Source organism: Saccostrea cucullata, unplaced genomic scaffold (genome assembly GCF_032062105.1).
Source record: "Saccostrea cucullata isolate Sc308-1 unplaced genomic scaffold, CSIRO_AGI_Scuc_v1 ctg11419, whole genome shotgun sequence".
Lineage (NCBI taxonomy): Eukaryota > Metazoa > Mollusca > Bivalvia > Ostreida > Ostreidae > Saccostrea > Saccostrea cuccullata.
In genome coordinates, this window is record NW_026923338.1 from 3,035 (window position 1) to 21,290 (window position 18,256).

Sequence of the window (18,256 nt, forward strand, 5' to 3'; positions counted from 1 at the left end):
TGGTTCTTGAGAAGAAGATGGAAATGTGAAACGACGCCAACGACAACGACAACGACAGACAACGGACTAATTTTGATAAGAAAAGCTCACTTGAGCCTTCGGCTCAGGTGAGCTAAAAAGGATAAGCTAAAAAAAATTATATGTTGACGCATTTTCATAATATGGGCTCTAATCTAGGGGTACCCCCAAGTAATTTCTCTTCGAAAAGAGAGAGTTTGTCCCCTTTTACTATATTACAGTTAAAGTTTGAGTGTACATTTGTATTTACAAAGTAGTATGTATTTTTTTAAGTCCCCTACCGGTGAAACCGGAGGGGACTTTAGGTTTCCTCTGCGTCCGTCCGTCCGTCTGTCTGTCTGTCAGTCTGTCCCACTTGGTTTTCCGCACTTTTTTTCTAAACGCTAGCAGATATTGAGCTGATTTTTGGTACGTGGGTGTATCTTGATGAGTTACAGATCAAGTTTGAATATCGTTCCGATTCAATGATTTTTTACGGAATTACGGCCTTTTCATTTTTTTCAGGGTTTTCCGCACTTTTCTCCTAAACGCTTGCAGATATTGAGCTGGTTTTTAGTATGGGACTTTACCTTAATTAGTTATAGATCAAGTTTGCATTTTGTTCTGCTTATAATTGATTTTTGAAAGAGCAATGGTATTTTTATGTTTTTAATTTTATAATTGGGTTAAATATATGGTTCGTGATGAACTACATTTATGTCGTTATGCACTCAATTTATGTTCTAAACGAGATTGTCATGAATTGAAACTTGCTGGATAGCTTTTATAAATTGATTAGTTATAGATAAAGTTTGCATTTCGTTCTAATTCATTGACTTTTGAAGGAATTGTGGTATTTTTATTCTTTTTTATAATAATTGGGTTCACAATAGGGTTCGTGATGCACTAAATTAATGTCGTGATGCACTACTGGATTAATGTTCTAAACGAGATTATCATGATTTGAAACTTGCTGGATACCTTTATTGTGACAAATATAGATCAAGTTTTATTTTTTTTTCTGGTATAAAATTATTGTTCAACCCTGTAAAATAAGCTGTTCTGATCAAAGCATTTGTGTGTGTCATATGGCATTCAAAGACGTCACGAGTCTTTCTAAATGTAAGGCAGATCCAATACATTTCATTCATTTAAGTAACAATTTTTCATACACAGGCTCTAGTAAAATGACACCCCAAAGAGAAAAGGGGAATCCGGTAGGGGACATGTATTGCTTATGCAATACATCTCAGAATGCGTGTTTAACTAGTATTCTAAAGATAATATGTAAGATTAAATGTAATGGGTTTTCAGGGCTGGTAGGGGTAGGCACATAATATGATAATTATTATTCAATATAAATATTGTAATGTTTAAATAATAATATTTGTGACTGTCAGATCGTAGTAACTCCTTTTCTTGCGAACTTTCATCAATGCTAGCTTCAGCTTGTCCGACGACAATAGTATGTCTGTCGCATCGATTTGAAAACATGTTGCATACTTGTGGCCTAAGTTATCGGTATATTCTCATCAACAAAAAAGTCGTTTATATATTTTCTTTATTACCTTAACGTCTTTCAATCAACTGAAAGTTATTTCCAGCCTTCTCTTTTTAAATAGTTTCTTTGTAAGTTTGTTGATGCGACCGATTTAGAGCAAAATTGTTTCCGGATATTGTCAAACCAATACAGTTCAAAAAACTCACATCTCGGAAATTAGAAGTGTGGTTCCCGTCTTGTAGAGTAGGCTTTCCCCATAAAATCTTTCCCCCCGAAAAATGGCTCCAGAGTAGAATTTTCCCCGGAACACTGGCTCTAGAGTAGGATTTCCCCCCAGGAAAACTGGCTCTAGAGTAGGATTTCTCCTTCGGAAATCACACACCAAAGTCAATTTTTCGGGTGAATCCTACTCTGTATAGTAGTTATAGAGTGCGATTTCCCCCAGAGCCAATTTTCCCCGCAATAAAATATAATTGCTCTGCTTATTTTTGAGGAGGAATTGTTGGCACAATGAAACATGTGCCCCTTCTTCAAAATGGTGACCAGTGTATTGGACATACGTATACGAAAAATGAACATAAAAATTTTCTATCCGATTTTTCTTGGCTATACCGTCAAACCATTTATTTAAAAAAAAAATCAAATAAATTGATGAAACTGGAGAGCAATATAAATTTCCTTTGAGTCTGTCCGCCTTTCCATCTGTCTAGCTGTTCTCGGTTTGGCTGTGTGTTCCAAATGGTTTCTGCACTTTTTTTCTATATGTTTGAAGACATTGAGTTGATTTTTGGTATAGGAGTCTCGCTTTAATTTTTTAAAGAATTTCGACCTTTTCAATTTTGAACTTTATTTCGTAATGTTTTTCTATACGATTGGAGACATTGAGCTAATTTTTGGTAGGTAAATTTCAAGTTTGCATTTCGTTCCACTTCAACGATTTTTTACGGAATAGTTTTAACGAGATTTAACTAGATTTCACTTGCCGGTAGGGGACAAGCAAAGAATGCTTGTTATACATGTATTGTACAATGTGAATATAACATGACAAATATGAAAATCCATAAGGAAAAATAACACAAACAAACGTTTTCCAATTAAAATTCAGAAATGTTGGCTAAATTAGTTGCCTTTCTCAATTCAGAAGTGATATTTCTTTAGTGAAACAAACTAATTAATGACCAAGCCAAAATGAATTTTTTTGATAGGTTAGAAGGGAAATTATATCTTCCTTGATAGATCAGGGAAGTTTGACGAGAAAATATTGAAGTAATCACACTTATCGTTATGTTAAGTTCTTAGTTTGTCATCTAGGTTTTCTACTGGAGAATATTTCTTGAATATAGAATTAGAGTCCATGGTGACTTTTGTTTCAAACTCAGAGAAAATTATCGAATCTGTCTGTGTAAAAATGATAACTTTTCACCGAATAAAGCCACAACGAGATATTTTTGTTATTTTGAAAGTTTGTAAAACTGTGCATTTTGAAGGATTTAGAAAACTTTATGTGTTTATTACACAGTAACAAATAAGACAACATAGAATAACACAGCTAGTGTAGACACCTATACTCTTCCATAAGCGAAGAAAGTTAAGGGGTTTCATCACAACTTATCAGATTACATGTAGCAATGATAACGATATCTACTAATCATGATTATGTTAAACAACATTGAATTCGTACCTAGCTCTGATGGATAGCAAATGGATAAAATATTGTGTAGCTATCCTTGTTTAACTATTTTATTACACGTAACTTTTAAAATTCCTAAAAAAGTTTTTAGTCTGCCCTTTTCTCTAGTTTTGGCAGGTCAAAGTTATTCAGTAAAACAACCGAATTCCAAAATCTTAACTTAATGTTACTTGTTTGTTTAGGTCACAAGATCTAATTTAAACGAACATGAGTTTTAACATTTATAATTTTTAAGAAGATAGAATGATCAATTTTTGAGAAGTGTGGTTCTTTTGAAAAATCTTATTTAAGTTTAAGTAAGGTAATGTGCTTCAATGATTAAATTAAAGAAAGATGTATGATGTTATCTTTGATATTGAGTAAGATTGGTTTTTATTAAAACATGAAAAAGCAAAATTAAAGATACCGTATAATTAGTTTAACATCTGAAATCCGATATGTATCTTCGTGTATCCAATTAGGTTCACTTTATGCATAAAATGACCATGTAGATAAATCAATTAATTGACAAACACCCTGTACTATCTTCAACATTACTATTAAGTAGAAATAAGTTGTAACAAAGTTTCCTCTAAAAGTCCAGATTTTTGGAAAACAGGCTGTGAGAAACTGCAACCTTCTGAGTATTGGCAGAAGATAGGTGTGCATGAGTTTCTGCAGTAAGAACTAAAATATGAATACACTTCCCCAAAATAAAATATGCCTTAATATATATCCTATAACAAAAACTTTTATCATAGTGCAAATTAGTTATAGATCATGTGCTGTATGAAAAATAGCTTAAAAGAGACAAGTTTATGTCAAAGGATTCTATTTGTATACTACCAATCATACGATTCTAAAGAATAAATAGTAATAGGTACCGTATAAATCAAACTCGCAAAATATTGTTGACTATATGTTCAGTTTTCCTGGTGTTCTTCATATACAACAGAAATATACAACAGAAATGCCAGACAAAATCAAAATTTAGAGATTATATAATAATTTTATCTTGAATTCTGATCGTTATCTCTTTTTTTCAAAGAGTTCTTTTTAAGATAACCTAAAACACTTCAAAACTTTCAGCTTCTTTTACAGACTAGTGGTAGAGCGTTCGCTTCGTGATCGGGAGGCCCGGGTTCGATTCTCGTTGCCGCGTCAAACCTAAGACGTAAACATAAGTATTGACTGTTCCTCCGCTAAACGCTTGGCATAGAAGTGAAAGTCACGGGTCTTTCGGATATGACCTTAAAAACGTAGGTCCCGTGCCACAGTAGGCGTTGGCACGATAAAGAACCCCTCAATGCTCAATGGCCCTGGTGCCGAGAATAAGTCTAAACTTGAAGCCCATCACCGGCATACGGTGAAGTCTCTATATGAGTGAAAAATGTTCGAGTAAGACGTTAAACAACATACAATCAATCTATCAATCTTCTGCAGACTTTATTCAACACCAAAAGCCTGCAAATGAACACATATTAAACAATGGCTCATCATCAGTGGGCTGGACCAAAATTGCTTAAACCGTACTATATTTAAATATTTCAAACAATGCCTTTTCATTTAAATGTTTATCAATCAGGCCCGAAAGTTACGCATTCTTGACGAAAATATAAGTGAAAATAATTGAAATAATATCCCTACTACTTAACTGCACGAAAGAAATAATGGGGACTGGCTTCTACGTATTTCCTTCCGAATGCCCCCAATTCCTCGTTCATTTGGTTCAAATTAAGTAGGATTGAAAGTTTAGCAAATATTATAATTTTGAGAAAATAGAGAAAAAAAATTGTTTACAAAACTCGGAAGTGTTGTTAGATTACTGTAAGGAATTCTTTATCTTATTTTTTTCTGCTTACGTATTGATGCATAATTGAAATTGTTTTGTGGAAAAAGTTTAATATGAATATAAACACCTAGAAATAAATGATATAGTTTATGAAGAATTACTTTTCCTGCTTTACAAAAAATCATAAGAAAAGCTTCTGTTTCAATCCATGTATTGAAATCCGAAAAAGAAATCATGCAATGAACTCAAACAGTGAGATATATTGGCTCATCCCCGTGATGAAAAAAAAAAAGAAGAAAAGCTTATATATAGCATTTGAGAATTTTTTCACTCATATAGAAACGTCACCGTATACCGGTGAAAAGCTTCAAATTTTGACCGTTACTGGGCACTCAGGGCCATTGAGCAGTGAGGGATTTTCATCATGACAACGCCGCCAGTAACACGGGGCATCGATTGATACGGTCGCGGTCGAAGGACCCGAGACGTTCACTTTGGGTATATTCGATTAAGCGACACGGGTTACACGAGTCACTAGAGTTGTAAATAAATCAACCTATCTTCGACACGGGTGATCAACCCGTGTTACGCGAGTATACTCCTCAGTTTACCTGGAGTAACAGGTGAAAGAAATGGCGGGAAGTGAAGTCGCATTGCAAATGCGAAAATGTTTCAGTGTTTGTATTATTAGAAATTTACAACGTCTATGAAAACAGTCTGAAATATCATTTGACACCCCCTTTTTTTAGTTTTTATGTTAATCTCATAAATTTACTATTGTGTTATCATTGACAGTTTTTATTTTGTTTTAAAAGAAGTTTATCCAGGTTTTTTTTTTACTCTGGCTAAATGTTGCCTGAACCTCTGGGGCCCGTTTTACAAAATAACTTACGACTAAAACCAAAAACTTATGTTGATTATATTTTTTTTGAAAATTAATTGTTTTGGAAAGTGTTACCATAGAAATATATTAAATTCTTTTCAAGAATAATAAAATCGCAGAATTAAATTTTGGTCTTATATGTAAGTTCTTTTGTAAAACGGGCCCCTGGATTATAATTTTTTTTCTAATAGATGCATATTGATTCACTAAAATTAATTTTATAGATTTACAATCGCAGCATAGATATGTGGTATTAATTACCCTTTTAAATTTAAATTATTATTATTAGTTATAATCCAGTTTTAGGATAATTACAGGATCAAATGGGAGAGCAATTTCAGTTATAGACATGTATTTATCTTATGAATATGGAGGTCGCGTCCCCAGAACCAGCTGTTTGTTGTTTACAATAAATATACACTTAAAATGATAAAGTATATAGAAATAACCATATCAGTCTTTTAACTACAATCGTAGTAATTATTGACCAATTTCATGCGTATTTTTTCAAAAAATAATTCTAATTGAAATAGGCCTATTGAACATTATTTTTACAGACTCAAAATTAAAATCCACAGCCATGTAAGACCATGAAATGAACACATTAGCTCACGATTTCTTTCCAACCGGTGTAACGTTGAATATTGACCTCAGTTGAAAATTGACCCTAGGTTCATTTTTCAACGTTGAATATTGAACCAGAGGTGTTTTTTCTCCGTTGAAAACTGAGACCAAAAGTCGTTGAATTTATACTCGGGGTCATTTTTCAACAGCTTGAAATTTTTTTTTCTTATCCCCGATGACCTCAACAAGTTGAAAATTGACTATTGACCCCAACTCAGAGTTTGAACATTATTTGAACTGGGAAGTTGTTTTACGGGACTTATCAGTATCTCTATATTTATATCTCGGTTTCAATTTTTTTCCCCTTTTAAGAATAATAGAAATTAAACCTATCATCCCGTGTTTATATGTACATTTTGATCAGTACACAATTTCAGTTATCTTCAAGCATGACAACTTTTTTGACAATACTTTTTAAAATCCACATCCATAAATAACTACAAAACTATGAATAGGGCATAAAACAAAAATCCTGGAAATCTGGGGCCCGTTTCACAAAGCCTACTTAGGACTAAGTTATATCTTAGGAAAGAACTTTTTCCTAAGTTCATTTCTTATCCGTTTCACTATTCTTGTCTTATCTTATGATTTTCCTAAGTTATGTCGTAACTTTAGGACAGGTAAATCGATGTCTTAGGAAGAAACTAAATATGGCGGCTGTATATTTAGTAATAAACGAACGGAGACTGTTACGGAGAGAGAGGTTGTTTAGGGATAGAAACAATCCTTTGGACTATATGGATGATCGTGAGATCATTTCAAAGTTCAGACTGCCTCGTCATTTGATATTGGACATCTGTCAAACGATACAAAATGACATCACAAGGCCTACACGAAGGTCTCATGCACTTCCAGCTTATGGCTGCATTACGTTTCTTTGCTACTGGTAACTTTCAAACAGTAACTGCCGACTTACATGGAATAAGTAAGGCAAGCATTTCACGAATTGTTAGAGATGTGTCTCAATCATTGGTCAAAATAAGTCCAAGATATATAAAAATGTCCGTTGATGAGAATGAAATTACAAACAGAATGTATGATTTTTCCAGAATTTGTGGCTTCCCTAGTGTTATAGGCGCAATAGACGGTACCCATGTGGGAATAAAGTCCCCATCATTTGAAGAACACGTCTTTGTGAATAGAAAAAATTACCACTCTATAAACACTCTGGCTGTATGTGATGCAAAACTGAAATTCATTAATATAGTAGCAAAGTGGCCTGGATCATCACATGATTCGTTTGTATGGAACAATTCCACTCTTTGTCAACTTTTTGAAAACAAGAACATCCCAAGAGGATGGCTTTTAGGTGACAGTGGATATCCACTTAGATCATTTCTACTTACACCTGTTATGAATCCAACCACACCCAAGGAGAATGCCTATAATACAGCACACATAAAAACGAGAAATGTAATTGAAAGGTGTTTCGAAGTGTGGAAAATGCGCTTTCGCTGCATGGACACTTCTGGTGGTACTTTACAGTTTTCAGCCAAAAGAACCTGCAACATCATAGTGGCGACTGCAGTTTTGCACAACATTTGTGTTGAAAACAGAGTCCCAGAACCACAAGGCAGGCCTGTTATTAATGACGGTAATGACTGTGTATATCGTGGAACGCTAAATGATGGAAATGACAATAGGAGACGGTTGATTGAAGCTAGGTTTTAGAAAATGTATGAACATGTAGGTTTTAGAAAATGTATGCACCTGTACTAATGAATGACATTTACTGAAGAATAAAATACTTGTGTGTATAAATGAGTGTAATATGAAATATAAAACATTTATAATATCTGCAAAATTTATTTATTGGACAGGTGTAACTGTAGCATTAGAAATAATGCCCAACTGACAAAGTTTAATATTATGTTTTTCTTGCTCAGTTTGCAGTCTAGCCTGCTCTATACTAAGCCGTTTCTGCTCAACCGCCAGTCTTTCTGCTTCCACCTCCATTCTCTTTTTCTCTATTTCCAGTCTTTCTTTTTCAATTTTAACTAATTCCAGTGATGGTGATTGCAGGTCCTGTTTCCGCTTCCTAGTTGGTGCTACAAGTGAAAAAGAATGAACGAATAAAAATATTGTTACACATTTGAAGATTAGTATAAGTAATACAAGCGCAGGATTATTTTCCAGTTTGGGATGCACATGAACTCTAAGATATGTCAGACATAGAAAGAAAATGAATTTTAAAAAAGTAAGGAATATTCTTTTTCTCTTCAGATACATGTCTTTCATTGCAATCTTTAGAGGGGTCTGTATTTCTCAGGGAGATATTTTTATCTTTTGAAGGTCATTTCTTTAAACTAAATATAGCATTATTTTCAGTGCAGTGATTGATCAGTTTTAAAAGGCGATGATGACTCAAGTATACAGATTGAAATGATGAGTTTACCATTAAGGCATGTTGATGTAGGTTTGCTAGTTTCAGTACGTGTAGCAGTGACTGTTGTTGTAGCCGTAGATACTTCCAATGATTGGTCCGTTGATAGACGTTCTGTAAAGAAATCCCCTTTTCTTTGCACTTCATTCGACTCATCTTTAAAATAAAATAAAAGTTATAAATATTATAATAAATAAATTATATACGTTATATATATATTAATGTATGGGTGTGTATGAGGATGTGTGTAGGTGAGGTAGGGTGTGTGAATGTATGTGTTTAATCTGAAGTAAATAACAATGTATTTTCTCAATCATTTTTAGAATCAATACCATCGTCTTCAACTTTCCTCAATATAATTTATTTCTCCATCCATGAGTCTACTCTGCTATGTTTTTTGCAAGTATAAAAACAAACTTTTTGTTGTAAATGGGCATTTTTTAGAATACCAAACAAATTAACCACATAGGAAAAATGCCCATATTTGAATATATCCCTTATAAGGATATTAATATACACGAGGAATTTAAAAAAGATTTGATATTCATATGTAATACTAGTACATGTATTAGTGGACACGAACCTCGTTCACTTTGTACAAGAGTGTCGATGCCCCCCTCAACTCCGGATATAGATGTCTCACCCAAAATTGATTGTATTTTTTCCTCTAGTGGGGTTGTACTACAGTCTGTCGGCAAATGGCCACCACCAGTTTTTCTCTGTTCCCTTTTAATTTTTGCGAATTTCTATTTACCTTCGCTGGAAATGGCACTCCACTTTTTCTTTAGTTCCTCTGCTGAACTAATGTAACTTGTATTGACCGAATTCACTTTAGAACAAATATGGTCCCATTCCCCCTTTTTGGCTTGATTAGTCACGGTGGAATTGTGCTTGGAGAAAAGAACATCTTTTCTTTTTTCTACTTCTTCTACAAGAATAGTTATTTCAGCATTCGTAAAATTGGGGTTCCTCTTCTGTCGAGACATTGTTATTTTGTGAGCGAGAAAGCTTTAAACGAAGCACGGACTACTAACGCAGATCAGACAAAGAAAAAGCACCCATTCATGAAGAAAAAAAATATATCTAACGATTGTCGTGTTCGATTATGTTTACTAGGAACGTTACCTTATATTAAGCAAACACCTACTTTAAGAATAATTAAAAAAAAAACAAGAAATACATGCATGTATATCGTATGTGGTATGGAGGTGAGGGTGTACTTAGTTCCATCGGGCAACTTGTCAAGGAAAATAATTGAGTAGGTCACTTTAATCACACTTTTGTCCATTTTATATTAAAGTAAAAGAAATCCTTACCCCCCCCCCCCCTCCACACCTCTCTCCCTTTCAGACTATTTTTTTCTAACTAATTGAAATAAGCTAATTTAAACTAAAGACTACTCAAACCGACTTCCTTCTTACAATACATGTTAAGGATTTGTAGTTGTGTGGGTTATTGCCTAATTATTATATATAACACAGCTTAAGAAATGTCTTAGGATAAAGTTAAGCTAAGATTGTTTCGTGAAACAGCTGTGACAAATCTTAGGAACTTCCTAAGTTATAACTTAGGCATATCTTAAGTTATGTCTTACGACATATCTTAGGAAACGTTTGTGAAACGGGCTCCAGGTGGGCAGAACATCTCAATATAAAAAATAACAAAATTAAAAGCCTAAAAATTAGAATGAAACACAACAGTCAAAATGAATCCAATGATAGGTTACATTTGTGAAAAGATCAATAAAGCGACCATAACATGTAAGTAATGCTGACTTTAAACAAGGTTGGTGAAATCCCTGTAAAAAAAACTTATCTGTCAGTAGCCTGCCTCGGTCTAAAAATCGATCGTTTTCGGAGCATAACCTTGAGAATGAGAAGTAGAGTAAGAGTCTGGGATGGATTAGAAGCTACACTTCTCGCCATCTTTGATATCAATAATTAAAAAACGCCGTCCCTGCAACTTTTCTTGATCTAAACATCGAAAAAGCGCATTCCTCTTCAGAGAGAGAGAGAGAGAGAGAGAGAGAGAGAGAGAGAGAGAGAGAGAGAGGGAGAGGGATCATGAAGTTTTTCTTGGAGGCGGGGTATTGTATCAAAACCTTCTGAAACATTGTGACAAAAAATCATAAACAGAATAAATAAACGAAACGAAACAAACAAACAAACAAACAAGCAAACAAAAAGGGGAAAGGGAAACTAGCCAATGTTGAAAACCAAACCATGTTTCTCGAATTGGATGGAAGGGCCGCATCAGAAATACCTCACAAACTATCTGTGTTTCCCCGATTTGGGGGGAGGTATCAATGTTATATTTTGGCTATTTTTTTAAACAAAAATTAAATGACGCTGAAAGTCAGGGTTGTGTATCTAACGTTACGTGCATCATGCGTTAAACGCTCACCATTTCCCAAATACTTATATTACGAATTTTAAAATTATAATAAATGAGTTGTTAGCAACAAAAAAATATAAATAAAGAAATTTCTGAACTAAATTGTATATTGGGTAACTATGTTTACTAATATTCAGGATTTACTTATACAAATGTACTTCTTTTTAAATAAATATTACACAAAATACTGCAATTTTAAGCTACATGTAACTTTGAAATCTGAGGTATTTTTGTTAATATTTTATTCTAAAAATATAACTGAGTTACTGAATTAAGTGTGCATTGATTAAATTGGTGTCGGAAGCAAATTGAAAGTGTGGGGGGGGGGTCTAATTGAAAAAGAAAAAAATTCAAATCTGAAAAAAAATTGACAAGAAAAAGAAAAAGAATATTTGTCTATTATCCAAACCCGAAAATCCTATTTAGAAGGGGGGGGGGGGGTTAGGGGAGGAGGATCCATTTTCTTTTCTTCTTTTTTTCAAGCACTACCACTTACTTCTTTCTTTGACTACACTGTAAACTTCTTTCTTTGACTACACTGTAACGTGCCTGTTTAAAGTTGGGGGGGGGGGGGCTAAACCAATTCCACATTGTTCAATGCCTATATTATATCTATCTTTGCCAAAAAGGCGGTAATCATCCCTAGCCCCCCTCCCCGTCCCGACGCCTATGGATTAAATCACAGTTGTGAAAATCAAGTCATAAATATGTGTTTTTATGCTGTTGAATTTAGAACCGGTTTCATGATCAAAATTCCACGACCCGGCTCAGTTTTCAACGGACTAGGGTCTAAATTCAACATCTTTGGTCTCACTATTCAACGTTGAAAAATGACCCCCGGGTCAATTTTCAACTCGGATCAAAATTCAACGTTACACCGGCGTACAATTTTTTTTAAAATAAAAGTATGTCTCTCACATACTATGACTAACACTTAATTAATGAAAAACGTCAGCTATGGTACTTTTCTGACCATTTTTTTTTATATCCCATGCAAAATGTTACGGGGGGGGGTATACAGGCACGTAGCAACTGGTCGAAGCGTTACCCTACACTATTTTCCAAACATAACTCTTTATTTTTAAAAAATCTTCATTGAAAGACCACCGATATTTTCCTCCTCCTTTTTGTTACAGTAAAGCCAAGCAAGGGTTAGGTCGAATCTTATGAATACAATTTAGTGCAGAAGAAAATGTGACCTACATCCCCCTCCTCCAACTAAATGGGATTTTCGAGTATGTGTAATGTCTTTTTTGTCAAGTTTTTTTGTGGCTTGCCCTCCCCCCCCTTTTTTTTTTTTTTTAAAAAAGATGATACGTCACTATCATAATTAATACTATTACATTGTATATTTTTGAAGACGTTCTTATTCTACTTTTTTTTTATTTAAATAAGAGGGGGTATGGACTTGTGAAATAATATTGCAAGGATAAATGATCTATAATATACATGTTGTATATGTAGAAAATACATTTTGTAATGTTGAACAATTAATTTCTCAGCTTTGAGGTTTTGTTAGAATTTATCAGTTATTCTTTATTTGATAATTGCAAATTGTTTATTGATCAATTGTTTGTCATATTCAAACCAGATATAAAGGGAATATATACTGTTTTCCCGCATTATTTAAATAAACACTATACAACACGAGATGTTTTATTTAGATCACTAGAGTTCAATCAGTGAGCATGCGCATATTTAACACTAGTGTGACACGAGTTGTCTTAATCGAATACACTCTTTAAGTGCCGAGCACATGGCGAAGGAACAGTTGCTACCCATTTTTTATAGCCTTAGGTCAGTCGCTGCCGTGATTCAAACTCAAGACCAACACGGAGCGAGTGCGCTACCGACTAAACAACCGTGAACAATAAGACAGAGGGTTCTATATAGTTAGGAAACATACATTTGGAAAGAAAAGACGTTGTTAGATTTCAGTGAAGAAACAGGAAATTATGCAGCAAGCATCGTTTCATTATTTGTAAACAAGGAAGGCTAATGCTAGACGTTAAGTGAAATCCTCCCTATGTATGAATAAAAGGCTCTGGACAAAAGGGGAAAGTAACACCGCAATGGTTCACCTGATAAACGACATCCCAATCAGTATCAACGTGAACTTAAGAGCATTTTAAACACCTCCGTATATTTAAACTTATAAATAATTATTTTATGTTTTGTTCAATTTTATTGCGTAGTCTCAAATAAAGAATCAATTGAAGGGCAGGTGATACAAAAAAACTTTTGTTATGAAATTAAAAGTAACAACTTGAGTCATATTTAAATGAGTAAAATGAACAAGGTTCACCACGTAGTTTTTTCTCTCAAAAATTTCCCAATGTTCGGATCTGAAAGGAAACTACTTGTATAGATTTAAAAGGATGATCGCAGAGAGTAAGAATTTTGAACACCACATAAGGTTTATAATTTCTTAACATTTAAGTTATTGTATGCAATTAAGAAAGTTGTCGTTTGCATCATTTGCAACAAAAATGGACCCAAAAATATATGCTTATCCAGGCATCCATTGTTGGTATGTTTCATCTGTCTTAAAGAATGGGTGGACTTAACGCCCTATTTTGGATCTTTTTGTGACTCCTCTACCAAGCTGTAAATGAAGTGAATCCAAAATATATTACGAGCAATGGAAAGAGCTACATATACTTGGTTATATTAGGTGGAATATTTGTGCAAAAACAATGTCCTGTTGTCATGTATCAAAATTGAAGCAACGATACATGTGTGTCGTCTTCCGGAATTCGACATGTACCCGGAGTGGTTTTTATGTCACACAATCAATATTTATAGGAGGCGGGGCTATCGATCGGCGTCATTGTTGACATCTCTCTATCCCTCTCTCTCTCTCTCTCTCCAAAAATTCGAATACGTGTTTAGCATATTACAGCGATGTCAGTACGAAATTATTTTACAAATGTGATGACACGCAAAATTTAAACAACATTTAATTTGCTAAATTCTGAAAACGGCAACAAAACACGCTCAAAGACATGATTTAGATCGAGGTCAGGTTGAAGAATACAATGTAACTGTTTTCACGAGTACACTCGCAGGTGGACATCACGTGATGAATTGTAATATTTAACAGGTCAATCGAAGACATAACAATGGAAGCGAGAAGTTTGTTCCTAACATGTTTTTTGGTAAATTAAGTATCAGCACACGTTTGTCGGCTCTTCTCCTTTTAATATAACATTATTTTGTTCAATATACAACTACAGTTTTCTTAAGAACAGCCGACAAACATGTGCTGACTATGTATTCAGACGATGAAAAACGCGTGACCCTGATTATCTATTGATATTCAAGAAATCTTCAGGTACCATGCCTTCGATATCTATTTAGTTTACCTCGAAAAGAGCGTTTTAAATTCACATCCGTACCATGAATACACGGTTAAGATATCGGGGGTTTATATGATGGAAAAAAATAAACATTTTACGAAACTTAAATTTTCGGCATTTTTTCTGGCCAGTTAAGTCCACCCATTCTTTGAAATTTCCCCTCAAATTCAACTTCACTGAAACTTCATATACGTTCTAGGATACAAATATCTCTTTATATGTAATTTGAAAGAAATTCAATCATATATTTTTGACGTCTAAGTTTAAAATATGGCCTATCAGTCCCTTGTAAGAAGATTGTGGTATCAAATATTAGATCTGATAATAAGCATTTTATTACATTGTATTGATATATTGAAAAAAATTGTTTGATGATCCTAATAAAGACAACTTTTTGTTACTTACTTTAAATAAATATATTGATTTTGGTTTATTTTGAAAAAATAGAATGTAAAAATAGAACATTATTGAAAAGTTATATGTTTATATTCTCCACTTTAAGTCTTTTGACAGAAAATGTTAAATTCTACTTTAACACAAAATAAACGGAATAAATGAAATGAAACCTAGATTGAAATTGTCCAAATTAGTAAAATTAAACAAAGTTATAATATTTTGCGATTTAAAAGATATTCAGTGAATGAAATCACTACAGTTTACCTTTGACCTCTTTATATGACACTGGCCATACTTGGAAAAAATGAATTCTTCTAAAGGCTTCCTAATATCAGACCTGTATAATAAATGAATCAAAAGTTACATTGCATTTAATAACAGAGGTCACATGGCGTGTAGATGGCATGAACATGAATACAAGAATAGAGTGTGACCAATTTATAGGATACGTTTCTATTTTCATTTATTTTATTTATTTATTATAGGATTAAACGTTCTTTTTTCAGAATTTATCGATGTGTAAACTCTGCCTTTTTGCTCACAAACTGAATAAAAGTGCGAAGCACTTTTATGTAAAGTTTGTGAGTAAAAAGGCAGAGTTTACACATCGATAAATTCTGAAAAAAGAACGTTTAATTCTTATAATTCCAATTACGAAGTTTTTAAATTATTAAAATTATTTCCCTTTGAGGCCGCCATACAATCCGTTATTTTGTACGGCGTAGGAATACTTTAATGCCACCGATGCCACAAAGAAACGTGTACAAGATGAATATCGATAAAATCCAACTTAAATTGTCAAAACAATCAATAAATAAACTTATAAAAATTCATTGAATGTTGTTTAAGTCAACAAATATCGTAAATACGCGTATTCTCCAGAATAATTCGTCCTTGACCATGGCCATGTTGACGTCATGACGAAAGTTGAAGACCGACGACGTCCTCGATTTGCTCTGGTTCGTTCAAAGATTTAGGGAGAATATGGGATCTGTAGAATGTAAACATATGAATTTGATGCCAGAAAGGCAAGAGTCTGAGGTACGTTTCTTTTCCCTATCACAACGATACCAACTGAGCTGATATGGAACGTCGAGAAAATGACAGCATGATCAGCGAGTTTTTAAAATTCACACTCGTGATGCGACAGTGACATAAACATAATATTCCCGTCTGTCAGTCCTTTTTTATTCATTCGATCATTCATTTATTTTTTATTTCAAGTTTCTTGTAGCTAAAACGGACTAGAAGTATCTGTTTTCATTGTTTTTACAACAGTCAATAAAGTAGTTCTGATTGAAGAATTCATCGATGTGTAAACTTTTTCTTGAATTTGTTTTCGTCCAATCAGAACACAGGGAATCGATAAATAAAATTAAGATTGGAATTATTCATTTATATTTTTTGCGAATAAAAATTCATCACTTTTTTCTTACAGAGACCCTTGATTATCGACAATATAGTGACCTAATTCTTAAACTAGTGTACTTTTTTATGAAATAAGTTAAAACAGAGTTTATGGGTATTTTGTACAAAGTATGAAAAACACCTTTATCCAAGAAAACTCGAGCTTTGTGCAAAGTTTTGCTGAAATTGAACCCGTGGTTTCTGGAGAAAAAGATAGATTGTAGTTGATAATTTCATTTTTGTTCGTTCAGTTAAAAAAAACTAAAACTTAAGATAAGCTAACAAAGTAAAATGTCAATGAAAAGGAAGGTTTTCTGCCTTTGATTTTAAATACTCAGCTTCAATTTAAACACTAGTTAAGAGTAATTCACTTTATCACTGTGGTAAATGTATACCGTGACGTTCCGTTTATAAGTACGTAGTTACTGAATTAAAAACAAAGTAAAATAACTTTTAAACAGACAACAGTGTTAAGAAACTAAAGAGATGGATAATGACACGTCTAGTTTGGAGAAGTTGGAGATTTGGAACAGAGACCTGGCTGAAGGTCTGATGTTTGATAGTGTGGTATTATCTCTTTATCTCATAGTAGGACTATTAGGTAACTCCACAGTTATTCTTGTCTACGGTGACAAGGAAGAGAGATATTTTATTCCGTTCCTTGCTGCTGTGGACCTATGCTCTTGTGTCCTTAATTCTTTGGAATCGCTCTCAATGTGTTACCTGCAAGATTTGAAAATAATTTTGCGTGTAAGAGTTTCTTGTGCCGTGTTTTACTTTTACTTCAGTGTTATTTCTTTTGATCATTGCTGTGCACAGATATCACAAGGTCCGGAAACCATTCAAAAAACAAATGACACTGAAATGGAAACAGTTTTCAATGTGTTTCGCTTCAATAATAGGGATAATATTATCTTTACCTATGCTTTAATTTTCACGGATCAGAGTCCTTTCCAAACACAGAAGAAGGAATTGTGGGATGGCGATGCAGCCCGTGAAAAACTGCCATTAAAACGCTCTCTTAATTTTTGGAATATTCCTCCTTATTGCAACAATCACAATCATAATTTCACTAATTATCCTGTATTCCAGTAGAGGTGTACTTTCATGTTATTTTTAAACAAAACAAAGGCCAGAAGAAGAATTCCATTAAGAAAGAAAATTCAATCGGCATATATAAGTTGCAGACGCCACTTTCGAGCCAAGGTGATCAAAATAGTGAGAATAAAACCTACTCAGTTAAGACTGATAGCACAGAATTATCTGATAACCATTCTATTTTGGTACGTGTATCCCCAAGAAATACAAAGAGGATAAAAGGTCGACATTTGAAGAGACTGCCAACTATTATTAAGGATGTGCAACAGAGGAAAAGCAAAAACGATATCAGACAGTTGTAAATAAATTAGCCTTAATGTTTATACCTATAACAGTCATTTTCTTCACCTGTTATATTCAAAAGGTTATTCTTTTGCTATTAGAAGCCAGGAATTCAAAATTCTGGGAGGAACTTTCAGAATCTAGAAGAATTGGTGTTCTGTTTGTTTATAGAATATTCATCATTGATTATCGCAAATCCGTTTATTTATGCATTCCTGGACAAAAAGAACAGCAGAAATCAATCAAGAAGTTGTTTAACATTTGTAGGTAAGCGTAGTTAAATACTAGAGCAAATAAAAAGAAAGAATTGTTTTGCCACAAGACTTTGTGAAATGTTTATGAATCGTCAGGTTTGCTTAATTTGTCTGTAGAAATATTTGTCAATAAGGGAAAAAGAGAAGAATTCATTACGAAATATTTTTACAATTTTTTTTTCAATTTTGTTGAAATATGGAAATAATAAACACTATT

At 33.5% G+C, this 18,256-nt stretch overlaps 2 protein-coding genes across 2 annotated transcripts; one reads left to right on the forward strand and one right to left on the reverse strand.

Annotated features, from left to right (window-relative positions):
• Nucleotides 1–7,279: 7,279 nt before the first annotated feature.
• On the forward strand, nucleotides 7,280–8,137 carry LOC134263767 (putative nuclease HARBI1). The gene has a single exon (XM_062746147.1). It carries the CDS (start codon nucleotides 7,280–7,282, stop codon nucleotides 8,135–8,137), a length of 858 nt encoding a protein of 285 aa, XP_062602131.1.
• Nucleotides 8,138–8,275: 138 nt separating this feature from the next.
• On the reverse strand, nucleotides 8,276–9,835 carry LOC134263768 (uncharacterized). Its single transcript, XM_062746148.1, has 3 exons — nucleotides 9,604–9,835; nucleotides 8,862–9,005; nucleotides 8,276–8,514 (listed from the first exon to the last, which is right to left on the reverse strand). The coding sequence occupies exons 1-3, from the start codon at nucleotides 9,833–9,835 to the stop codon at nucleotides 8,276–8,278; spliced, it is 615 nt and encodes a 204-aa protein (XP_062602132.1).
• Nucleotides 9,836–18,256: the final 8,421 nt, after the last annotated feature.

Excerpts from the sequence above, each read along its gene's own strand:
- LOC134263767 (XM_062746147.1), top strand. The coding sequence starts at position 7,280 with ATGACATCACAAGGCCTACACGAAGGTCTCATGCACTTCCAGCTTATG.
- LOC134263768 (XM_062746148.1), bottom strand. The coding sequence starts at position 9,835 with ATGTCTCGACAGAAGAGGAACCCCAATTTTACGAATGCTGAAATAACT. Across the intron at positions 9,006-9,603 it reads GAGTGCCATTTCCAGCGAAG|ATGAGTCGAATGAAGTGCAA; the intron begins GTAAATAGAAAT and ends TTTATTTTAAAG. Across the intron at positions 8,515-8,861 it reads TACATCAACATGCCTTAATG|CACCAACTAGGAAGCGGAAA; the intron begins GTAAACTCATCA and ends TTTCACTTGTAG.